General features: G+C 38.0%; 1 protein-coding gene across 2 annotated transcripts in view; it reads right to left on the reverse strand.

The window, feature by feature from the left end:
* Window positions 1-13,343, reverse strand: part of raptor (regulatory associated protein of MTOR complex 1) — a 120,080-nt gene that overhangs the window by 91,309 nt on the left and 15,428 nt on the right. For both annotated transcript variants that reach the window (XM_076456173.1, XM_076456171.1), the window contains exon 3: window positions 6,056-6,216. In XM_076456173.1, the coding sequence (XP_076312288.1) occupies window positions 6,056-6,216 (161 nt within the window). The remainder of the gene's footprint in view (window positions 1-6,055; window positions 6,217-13,343) is intronic.

Consider the following 13,343-nt stretch of genomic DNA (forward strand, 5'->3'; position numbering starts at 1 on the left):
CTTATAAAATGTAAAAACAAAACAAATTAAAAATAAAAATGTCCAAATTTCACAAAAAAAGACTTGAAAGAATTAAAAGGGCCAAAGGCTCATAAAATTTGAAAATAAAACCAAGTTGAATAGTGTCACCATCATCAACATCAGGGCTAAATTCTCAGAAAACATATCTAAAACACTGCTCTCAGTCAGTCATAATGACAGCACAACAGTAAAATGTGGGTTATTGTAATTTAACTGTCACAAAGGCCACACATTGGTGGAATTAGTCCCAGAAAAAAGAAAATGGTAAGTTAAAAACTGTGACCAATGTATAGCATAGTTAGCATAACTTCCAATCTTTACAAAAACAAGATGGCCAAAGAACACCAGAAGATTTGATCTGGAAAAGCTTATGATGTTGTTCACTCAAAATTGACTGTCAACTGACATGAAGCTGAGCCTTCAGTACAGGACCATAGTCCACATATGGGACAGGCATGGTTGTGACAGCATCAGTGCAGACAGACTTAATTGCAAGTGTCAGCAAGCTTGTTCCTACAAATATCAACATGGCCAGGTATCCAGAAAAAAATTGAATACAATTGGAAAGTAAAGAGAAATGGGTCAGTCATTGTTGAATATCAAGAAGAACAGGGTGAGAACAAATGTGAAGCAATTCCAGACCAGCAGAGAGTTAGTGTAAATAGTACAGTCAGTGTATTGCATAATTTCTTACATGATCCAGGACAAGATAAATGCATAAAACTCAGCAGTGGACACAGAAACTGCTGATAGGATTCTGCAAGCAACTACCTAGCCACAGCAAACTATGGCAAAGTCACCTGATTTTGAACCCTCCATGTAAATAGGAACAGAAGAAGGGTTCAAAAGATGTTTAGTAAAGAGAAGATGGCACTTCCATTTCTTGTCTGACTTCTGATTAACAAAGAAGAGATTTGTCTGAAAAATAATGCATAATGATAAAATAAAGGTGCAGAATGGGGTGGAGACTACTGTTAAAATTCAAGACATGGTCCTTTACCAGTTAGCTGCTTTTTTATAAACAATTTTTCAGGATATGGGGGATCCATGATGAAAGGAAAGAGATTCAGTGTCCACTGACTCCACCCACTATGAAGTCCTAAGAAATGATGCGTTGCAATGCCAAACATGGATAATGTAGCAATGCCAGGGTTTTGTGAGCACTATATCCAAACATCAGCATTAATTATAATGTCCACAATACCCACTCAGAATGTCTAATACTGGTGATCAGCTAACCCTTCCCCAACAAAACCAGCTGACTGATAATGAAGAGTCACATCAAAGCCACCCATCTACAAGGGTCACTATGCACAGCAAAGACATGGGTGGACGTTCAGATCTCAGAAGTTGTAATATGAAAGTAAAGAACCTTTGCTGGTAGATCCTCTTACCACATACAGAAACCTAACCTGAGGGGTTTCTTTTCTGTATTAGAATTTCAATTTTTTTAATGTTGAAAAGAAAATTACACATAACTAGTTTCAACTTGACAGATATTCATTAGTGGTTATTTTGATACTTTATTTTGATAATTACAGTACTTACTGCTTCTGGCTGTAAACCATAAACAACAAATTGACCAAGACTTATCAGTTAGTTGGTTGTTTAGCATTTATTGGTGCAAAGCAAGTGAGCTATTTGTGCCAAACAACCAGTAAAACGGTAAAAAAGTAAAATCATTAAAATAAGTAAAAAACAGAAGCAGTGAGTACTGTGATGCCAAAACAAAACATAGTTCAAGTTTCAAGTTAAAATTTTAAATAAAGTTAAAAAAAACCAATGGCCATTAAAAATTTAAAAACAGAACCGAGATGAACAGTGTCATCATCACTAATGATACTGTACAATGTCAAGGGTGAACCCACAGTTAAAATGTGTTTAAAATGGTATTATCACCCTTGAATGACATCATGTGAGCTATAGTGACCTGACTGTCACACAGACCACACATTGGTGCATCAGTACAAGATAAAAGCAAGCAATGAGTTACAAAACTGTGACCAGTGAGTAGCCTAGTCAGAATAACTTCCTCCTTCCGATCCTTAGAGAAGCAAGATGGTCAAAGAGCAACAGAAGGTTTGATCTGTAAAAGCTTGTGAGCTATAGTGACCTGACTGTCACACAGACCACACATTGGTGCATCAGTACAAGATAAAAGCAAGCAATGAGTTACAAAACTGTGACCAGTGAGTAGCCTAGTCAGAATAACTTCCTCCTTCTGATCCTTAGAGAAGCAAGATGGTCAAAGAGCAACAGAAGGTTTGATCTGTAAAAGCTTGTTATAGCATTGCTTACTACAAGTCGACTGCCAACTCATACAGAGCTGAGCCTTGAATAAAGGACCATAAGTCCATGTATGAGACAGGCACGGTAATGATGGTATCAGCAGACAGACTTAGGTGCAATGCCAATGAGCTCATTCCCATGAGTACCAATGTGGCCTGGTAACCAGAAAAACTGGATAGAAGTAGATGATAGAGAGAAATGGGTCAGTTGGTTTTGAATATCGATGAGAATAAGATGAAAACTAACATGAAGCAATTCCAGAGCCAAAAGAGAGCTAAGTCAGTATAAACAGTACAGTTTGTATACTCCATAGGTTCTATGTGATCCAGGGCAAGAGACATGGCATACAAATTGGCAGTGAACACAGAAACTGTTAAGGGAATTCTGTGTGCAACAACCAAATCACAATCAACCATAAGAGAGCCCACAAAGTCACCCGCTTTCAAACTATCCATATAAATGGGAATGGAAGGATGTTTCGAAAGATGTTTGGCAAGTAAAATGATGGCTCAAAGAAAGGTCACTTTTGGGAATGGTAGTTAGCCATGGGCTGATCAGTGAGTACAGCTATGTTGTCCAAGGACAGACTCAATTCATCCAACTGTGATAAGGATTGGAACCTGCAAACCTCAGATTACAATTTTAGCATGGAACATCAGTCCTCTCCCCAAGAGATGGAAGAGAGTACACGGAGGATGTTCAGTATGCTTGTACACTTGACATGTAGCTGCTTGATGTATGGAATAAATGTCAGCTTACAGTCAAAGATAGGCCCCAAGAACTTTGCCTCATGGACCACGGGAAGCACAACTTCCCCGAGATCGAGCTCAGGATCTGGGTGGATATTTCATTGGCAGAAGAAGTGCATGCAAACTATTTTGGATTGAGAAAAGGTAAAACTGTTTGCTGTGGTCCACTTCAGTAAGAGATTGAGGGCAGCCTGTAGCTGCCATTTAATAAACCTCATGCTCAATGACTGACATAGAATGTGGAAGTTGTCGATGTAGTGACTATTTGCAACTGTAGGAGAGAATTGTCCATTGATGGCATTAATCTTTATAATGAAAAGTGGAACACTCAAGACACACCCCTAAGGGATTCCAAGTTCCTGTGTGAAAGAACATGAAAGTGTCGAACCCACACGGACTTGAAATTGCCGGTTCATTAAAAAAAGTTTAATAAAAATGGATAAATGGCCACACAGGTACTGGTGGAGGTCTCACAAGATGTCATACCTCCACTTTGTATCATAAGCTTTCTAAATGTAAAAAAATACAGAAACTAGATGTTATCACTTGAAAAAGGCTTCCTTGATTGATGTTTCAAATTGAATCAGGTGGTCCATGGCGGAGCACTGTCATCGGATCCCACACTAAGTGAATGAGAGAAAGTTATTTGATTCATAGAACCAAACAAGATGAGTATTAACCATCCACTCTAAGATCTTACAAAGACAGCTCATCAAAGCAATTAGACAGTAGTTCAAAGGAATTTTGGAATCCTTCCTAGGCTTAGGAAAAGGGTGTAGAATAGCATGACACCAAACATCAGGAAAAACATTCTCCTGCCAGATCCTGTTAAAAACAATAAGAAGAATAGCAAGAGGCAAGAGAGAGATGACACAGCATCTCACTGGGTCTGACTGATGTACTTCCAAATCAATGAAAAGCAAGCTCAAGCTCCACCAGCAATTATTGTTATAGAAACAGTCTCTCTGCATATGTCTTGATGGCTAAGAAAATAAGGGATGAAGCAGAAGAGCAAGATGCACAAGAAAGCTTTTGCTGGGAGTACTGGTGATGCTCTGGGCATCAGCAAATTTCTGGTCATCAGAGAGCAAGATCGAATGGGGGACAGAAGTATACTGTCCACTAACCATTCGAATTTTGTCCCATATGACTTTGGAACTGGTGGTAGAAGAGATGCTAGAGGTGTATTTAATCCAAGATTCCTTCTGACTTTGATGTCTAACTTGTCCGTTGTGTATGGGTCCATTGAAGCCAGGTAGAAACAAACAGTGATTGTACAATCCTAGGAAGCACAGATGGATACAGCTTCCAAGAGTGTATCAAGTGACAAAGATAGGGTGGGCACATGCTGATCAACCAGCAGTACCACCCCACCATGCACTCAACCATCACACAAACTAACATTTCTGTACAAAGAAAACTGCCAAAGGGTGACTGTATTGGCAGGTTTCAGAAATGTTTACTGTAAGGAGACACACACAAGATAATAAGAATTAATGAAATCCTTAATGTCATCTATATTTGAACAAAAACCTCTGACAGTTCCACTGGATCAGAATGCCTATTTTTATTTATGTGAAGGAGAACATGGTGATAAGCCCTTCTGTTTTTCACTTTTTTTTTCTTTACTGGGTGAAGGTCTATCACCTTCCATGTATACTGCCGCAGGGTAAGTAGGCAAGTTTCTTTCTGTGGACAAAGATTCCAGGGACTGAGGGCATAAACAAATGGTCCTTTTACTTCTTGAGGCTGCAGAAGAAGCTGGACCCAAAGAAACACCAGAACTCGAAGCCAAATGAAGTTAAACAGAGCAGTCACTGGAAGGAGTGGCAGGGACAGAGATGGAAGTAGACACAGTTTCATCAACTCTTTTAATTGTGGAGGGCCAAAGATTTTGCAAACAACTCTTCTGGAGACATGCAGAAATCTGTCTGCACTCCCATTGTGGGTGTAGAATGGAAGCAGCAGCATATGTCTGAGATGGAGTTGGGGCCAATAATTTCCATGCCTCTGAGTCGGAGTTATTATTTATATTCTTCAAGCATTGCACCTCTTTCTCCTCCACCCATTTAGGGAAAGGAACAGAGTAAGAGGGATGTGAACCACTACAGTTAACACAGCATAGTTCTAGTTTGCACTCATGTGCATTTGGTCTTTCCAACTGCAACAAGCACCCACAGCATGATGTTTTTATGTGACTGAACAGTTGACACTAGAAACATCTGAGAGGGATGGGAATGTATGGCTGTACCTTAAAGTTCAGATATCTGGATTTAACTGTGACAAGAGGAAGTCATAATGTAATCTTCAATATCAGAACATTAGTAGGCATCATAATTCTATCTTTGCAAGTGGAAATTCAGCACACTGCAGAAAAACCTTGGCTGGAAAACTCAAGAATCTTCTTTAAATCCTCAACTATAACTCCTCTGAAAGAATTCAAAGTTGCATGAGGAGTAACCTTGATGGGTATATCCCCAATGGCCTTCCATTCAAAGAGTTTGGTATGTTTTGGTGAAGATGTTTCCATTAAAATGTCTCCAGAGTGCAACTTCTTTACTGACTTAGGGGAGCCAGCAAGCCCCTCTAATCCCTTTTAAATAAAAAAGGGGAACGTCTGTTGTAAAGATTTCTCGGATAAGGAATGGATAATTACAAATTAAAGTACAGAATTTGACTGTGATGCTGACTGTCATCCATGCATGATCGTTTTTCAATAATCTGTTTTGTTTTTCAATTTTTATTTATTTTTCTCAAATGGGGGTATCCATAATAAAGGCGTTATATTTTATTGCCCACTAACCTGATCCACCATGAATATCCACTGTCAATTATTATGTAATTGACAGTAAAAAATATAAAGATACAAACAGCCTACCTTAAAATAAAATTACAATATAAAAATTCATCATTACTTTTCCTAGATACTGCATATTAGATATATGAATGCCTGTATGAAGAAAAATAATAATAAAGATTATATTAATACTACAAACCTTTGAATTTCTCCTCAATGAGGTACAAAGTTTCTTTACCTCCTCCACTGTTGGGTCTAAAGATTGTTTATAACGAGCTCGAGGCTGCCACCGTTCATACTGCTTTAACAAGTTACTACCAATTGTTTCCAGAGCTTTATGAGGTGCCATTGACAAAGGATCTAGGAAAAATTATACATTTAGATAATTACGTCTTTTTCAGAAAGTGTTAAACAAAAATACTGGGAACCCATAAAAAAAGCAACTAAATCCAGAGCAACTAAAATATCTTAGACTTTTTTCTATGATGTTAGTGGAAGGAAATATATACACACACACACACACACACACATTTAGTTTTAAGTTTAAATAAATTGTATAAAAAATAAAAACAATATAATATTAAGACATCAAATATAAACTATATGAATCTCATTATGCAAAAATCTAACTGCTTAAGTAACTTTCAGTATTGACAAGATCATTAAAAATGGTAAAAGCAAAGGTTGAAGATTATAATATATCCCATGTGCAAAAACAGTGATTAACCCTTTCGGCGCTGAATAACAACTTTGAATGTTTGGCATGGTGCTGAATATGTTTGATGCTTCAACTAATTATGGTATCAGTACTAAAAGCATGATATCTCAGCAACAGCTCAACAAAAGCCCCTGAAATATTCAGTGATTGTACCCAATACTATATATGTTACATTCAATACATAAGAATAACAGGAATAAAGGAAAGTCGCCTGCCAAGCTGAGCCTTCAAGTCAACTACAGTCACCAACCTCGCCGAAAGGGTTAAAAAACTTGTAATGTTAAAATTTTAATGTCCACTTTGCAGAATACAAGTTTATATATAATCACCTTCATTATATAACTATTTCATCTTAGGTTTTTTGTGGTTGAACAAATTTGAAAATTTATCACGCTAACAACTGTCACTGAATATATACATGCACGTGCAATAAACGTTTATGATCACTACTATGGTACTATCATTAACTCCCTCAAACATAGACAGATATATATGAAAATAATCAGTAAAAATCAACACAAGTACATCTACATGTAGTCACCAAAATTGATACATAATACTTTAGAGAAAACATTTTACAGCAATTAAAATATATACATTTATCTTTTTCAGAGAAAATAGTAATAATAATAATCTATGTAAAACAACTTTAACCTATGGTGTTGTGATCGTATGAAAGTTAACATTTTCCTAAACTTAAAATCTATTTTGGACTAAACACCTCCTCTCACACACACACAAAAAAAAAAGATTTCTTTATCAGTACTGCCCTCCATCAGCACAAATTTTTTGCTCACTACTAACCTTGTAACTCCTGCTTTTTTCTGCATACCTATATGGAAATTATCATGCAGAAACCTCCACCAACAACATGATGCAACATGAAGCACCATCTCTAATAAGGCACCTGTTAGTCACTTCAGACTAGCCATGACAAAGTTAACCAATACACTGGAAGTGAGGGAGACGGGTAGGAAACGTGAGAAGAGGTAATCATATTACTAAACTGAAAAATGTTAGTTTCAGATACAATACCTTACCTTCTCTCACAAGAAGCTAGAATCCCACAGAAAAGTGGTGGATGGCTTGAAAAACCACCCCCAAAAAAATCATGAGATGTGATAAAGAATGTGATAAAACAACACACCATTTCTGAGTCAGATATATTCCTCACCCTACAGGAATGTTGCCAAAACTGAAAAGGTGAAAACATGGATGGTCCTAATATCTTATCAGCAGTAATGGGAACCCTAGATGTCAAATTGCTAGGGCACAACAGACAAAATGGAAGTTTAATGTTAACCAACATCTGGTGACATCTGGAATTGTACATCAGGTCCACAGAAGGAAGATGGTCCTCTAACTTTCATCTCAGAAACAGATATTGAATGGAAATATGAGCATCCATACCAAAAACCTGACTCCATACGTGCACACCTACAACACTGGATCCACAAGGAACCAACATCTAGCAGATAGTTGAAAGTAAGAAGAGCTAAGGAGGCTTTCATCTCCAGTACAAAACCTGGCAGCAGTGGGAATGTTACATCCAGACACTGATAAGAACAGGAAAGTCAGTTTTACACATGCAGGTAATCATGTTTCATCCACCTTCAAATAACATCAGATCCACCAGTAACCAACATCCAGTGTATGGTAAGATGTAAAGGTACATCAGTTTGGAATAAAATCTCCACTCCAAAACCTAGCAGCATTTGGAATTTGTTATCCAGTCTGCTTTTGGGAGAAAGAATTAGCCAAACAAATGCGAGGGCTTATATGGTTGTACCATCTCCATCCAATTCCTGACTCACTTAGGAACCAGCATCTAAAGAATGGTAGGAAGGAGCAATATTACAGCCAGTGTAGCAGACTCACAAAATACCACCACCCTACTCTCAACTGAGTGGTACTGTGCTTCACTTAGGAGGATTGACCTCCATGGTTACCACTGCCAGCAGTTAGAAACTAATAAGTGGCAGGGACTCTCATACAATGCTAGAAGTGGGTGGATGCATTTAAGAGTAGGGAGGACCACAGCATCAGAGAGAGTGCAATGGCTGACCACAAAGCCCTAGTTTGGAAAGTAAAGCTACAATGTGGATGTACTCTATATACCAGCATCTGATGGCATCTGGAATTATGCCTCAAGTCCATCATAAGAAGCACCCCAATATCACAGTCAAATTGAATAGTCACAGGGAGTACAATGTAAATTTGAAACTAAGAATACCTGGTCAGGCACTGCTTGCCAAACAGTGAGATTCATGACATCTATGCATGAGTGCCAAGTAAAAAAAAAAAAAACTTAGGATTTTCCTGTCACAAAAAAAAAAGGTGTATAAATTGCTTAATGAATGTAAACAGAACTCCAAAGAGCACAAATTAGCCATGTGATACAGGTAGTGTAGCAAAAAGGCATGTAAGGTAGTCTATAAACCTACAATGATGATGTCCTCCATAGGAAGACAGAAATGGGCAGCCAGAGAACAACAAGAAAGTGATTCAGAGCCAATAAACCAATTTCCTATCTTTCGGAAAACTACATACAGATAAGAAGGATCTCAGTCAATGGCACCCTTGCAAAATAAATCTTCAATTACCTCTGATGGGAAAAAAAAAGACATGAAAAAGTTGACAATCAATTGATGAAAGGGAAGAATATACTGGGTGAATTACCTGGCAAATCCAACCTGTGAGGTTATTGAGATAGATCACATGAAATGGCAGAACTCTAATGAATAAACAAATGGATTTGGGAACTGTGAAATGGAGCAGTGTATGGCATATAAGATCAAAAGCCTGACTGGGCATAGGAAGCAATCAGGATCTCTCTGGTCAAAAAGATGAGATAAAGGGGAAGGAAATGTGAGTGAAAGCAGAATTACTCTCACAAGCAACCAATCCTGGATAAAAGGAATGGTTAGGAAGAACAACAACACAGGAATGATGGAACAATAAACATCAATCACATGTCAACAACAAAAGATATCACAAGAAAGCAGGGGCATAGATCCTGGGGGGAATGGGGGATACACCCCCTTCATTTCAGGTGGGGGGTATGGTGCATACAATCATCACCCCCTACAGGTTGATCTGTTGAATTGTTTTCTTGCATTACAGGCCTATAAATTGTGTGTGTGTTCTTGTGATTCTCGTGTTCTTACCAATCAAATTACATAATTAGGCCTAGATGTAGACTTTTTCAGTAGCCAAAATGTACATCTTTAATATAGGCGTGCTCCTAAGCTTTTCAATCTAAGTGATAGTTCGTAAGTATCAGTCAGTAGGCCAAAGTATACATGCAAGGCTTGCAAGCATTATCACAGAATCTACCTACATCTTGTACGTAGTGTAATATTAAGTAAAATTTTCATCACAACAGATTGAACAGAGCATGAATTTCGAAAATATTACTCCCAAGCGTAAACTCCTGTGATCTATATCTGGCAGGCCATTTGTAGCTTGTAGCTACATCAATCTTATGTGTATATTGTACGGTATTCCTATGCCATTTGTTCTTATGCATGTCTAGCCAGTTTTATTATCGAACGCCTGATTCTTCTTAGCTGCCAAAGCCGCTGACCATAGTGTATGTTTAGTGTACAGTTAACGACAGGTTCAGGCCACTCAGATCCAGATGTGCCCTACATCACCACCCTCTGCTCCCTTTAGTTTGAGCCTCAATTTTACAACAGGGCTCATTAGACCTGTGTTTGTGGCCCTCATTAATCCATGAAATTTCAGATTATCACTGCCCTCTAATAAAGTGCTGGTGCTTTATGGTAAAAAAACAATATATTCTCTTATCATGGATAGTAAAAATATTGTATTTTCTTGTATAATTAAAACACAAAAGGAGCAATTTCAACAACCTGAAGCCTCTACTCAAATTGTATTGCTAGTTTATGTTTAGGTGTTTTTATTTAATAGACGTGCTTATAGAATTATATCACAACGTGTTTGCCTTTTGATGAACTTTAACAGGAATATAATATATTTGTGACTGTTTAAGTATTTTTCAAGAAACTTGCAATTACTTGTGTTGTAACTAGCACACAATAGTGTCACAGCGATACCCAGGCAGTCAGTCAGCTCAGTAGTCACTGTGAGGTTCGCGCATTCGACTTAAATACATTGTACTGTTCAGACTACTTCCATTCTGTTCTATCTTCGTTTGTTGTATGTTAGAGTTTTTCAATAAAAACTGTATTTTAGCCTGTTGAGTCATCTGGGAAACAGATTCCAATTATGACAAGCAAGTGTCTGAAACTTTCCGATATTAGACAGTTCTGCAAGCCAGTTACTAGTACTACAAGTGACAATGCAGATGCAGATAATCCAACAACCTCAAGCAAAGGAATAGAAACTTGCCATACAGAGGAAATACCATGTTCATCAGAGCATGAGCCTGAAAATGCTTGTGCAACTATTGCACATCATGAACCACCAGATAGTTGTGAAACAGGTTTGTGCAGTAATGAAAAATCTGACACTCCACAGATACAGTGTGGAAAGCCATATCATCCAGATGCACAACTAATACCATGACAGAAAGCAAAATCTCAAAAAATAAACTTCCAGGGCAAGTGGTTTGATGAGTTCCCATGGCTGCACTTCGACAATCAGATTAAAAAAATCATATGCTTTCATTGTGCTAAGGCAGAAAATAGAGGCCTTTTTACAGGGAAATTGGAGAGGCCAGTGGAGTATACCTTCATATCCACCAGTTCTTGCACCTCTAAAAAAAAGCAAAACAGAAATTCCACAAACACCAACCCTCCTCAAAGCACAGATTTGCTAAATCTCCAAAAGGTTCACTTGATGTAACTCCAGTGACTGTCCAGCTACATAATGGAAAAAAGCAGCAGCAGGAAGAATGCAAAAGAAGTCCAGCCAAAATATTCAGAAGTTTTTACGTTTCTTACTGCGTCAAGATTTAGCATTACGTGGACATACTGATACGGAGGGGAACTTCCTGCAGTTAATGAAGCTCCTGGAAGAGGAAGATCCTGAGTTGATGGCCTACTTGTTAAAGAAAACCACATTCACATCACCCCAGGCTCATAATGAAATAATGGAGATGTTCAGCCATCAAATACTAAGGAACACAGCACAGGAAGTGCAGCAAAGTAAAGTCTTTGCATTAATGGTTGATGGCACTCAAGATTTTACAGGTGACGAACAGGAAGCAATATGTGTACGATATGTAGATGAGGACCTTGAAGTCCACGAGACATTTCTTGGTTTGTACAGTGTCTCTAATACAACTGGTGAAACAATATCCTCGACTATACATGATGTACTGACTAGACTCAATTTACCACTGTCAGGATTAAGAGCACAAACCTATAATGGAGCCACTAACATGAGTGGTGCGTACAGTGGATGCCAGGCAAAAATAAAATAGAAGCAACCGTTAGCTTGTTTTTTCAATGCAGAGCAGACAAGGCTAATTTAATAATGCAACATGCAGTTGAAGCATGTGAATGTGTTCGAGATTCTATCCAGTGGGTACATGAACTTTGTGTCTTGCTTCAGAGGTCAGGCAAATACAAGACAATCTTTGAAAATATTGTATCGTCAGACAGCCACAATGGTCCAGTTAAATACATCTGCCCACTGTGTCCAACACGCTGGTTGTGCCACCTATCTGCAATTAAATGTGCTAATGATCACTATAGTGACATTGTTGATTCTTTGAATTAGCAAATGAAAAATCAAATGTAGCAGTGAAAGCACGAGGTCTGCTGGACAGATTTGGCAAAGGAAAGACAGTTTTAGGATTGCTGATGGCTCAGCATCCACTACCTGCATTAGAGGAACTAAACCGTGCATTCCAAGCAAAATCAGGGACAGTATCTGGCATGATTGAAGCATCTGCAATGACAGTTGAGCAATTGTGGGTTTTGCGAACAGAGGAAAATTATAACAAGATATTTGATGAAGCTGAGAAAAAGGTAACTTCCCTAGATCTGGTGCCTATTGAACTACTGCACATTTGCAGACCCCCTAGAAGGATCACAGGTAATGGCTCAGCACACCTTTCTGCAACAGCTGGAGATTACTACAGAAGCCAATATTTTGAATTTATGGACATAGTCATAGAACATCTGACCACTAGATTCAATGAAGACAACAATGGCTTTAGGCATTATCTGGCACTTGAGAACATGATCACATCTGGCAAGATTGACAACTCGGTTATAAACTTCTATCAAGAAATCTCTGAACAACGGCTCGAATTTCAGTTGCCCATGTTCAAAGGAACAACAAAAGCAGTATCTCTGAAAGGTGTGATGCTTACTGTAAAATGCATGAAACAAGCCAGCAGTTGTTTAGTGAAATATTTCTTCTCATGAAAATTTTGCTTGTATCCAGTATCCAGCTGGAAATGTGAACACAACTTTTCTGCATTGGGACAGTTGAAGACGTGGTTAAGGTCAACTATGTCTCAGTGCCGCCTCAACCACTTTGCAGTTTGTTACACTCACAAAGATGAAGCTGACAAGAAAAATATAGAAGAGCTTATGAAAGAATTCATAAACAGATCATTACAAAGGAGGTCTACGTTTGGGAACTTGTAGACTAGAGGACTAAATGAATCTTACTTCAATGAAAAGTATGAATAATTATGTGCTACATTGTATTGATGTGTTATTATCAAGAGTTTGCAAAGACATTTTAATTATTTTTATCAAACAACATGAACAGTTTTTCAGTAGATATAAACTTATCAAGGATAATTACTAATTTTATTAATGTTTGA

This window comes from Tachypleus tridentatus, chromosome 9 (genome assembly GCF_004210375.1).
Source record: "Tachypleus tridentatus isolate NWPU-2018 chromosome 9, ASM421037v1, whole genome shotgun sequence".
Taxonomy (NCBI): Eukaryota; Metazoa; Arthropoda; class Merostomata; order Xiphosura; family Limulidae; genus Tachypleus; species Tachypleus tridentatus.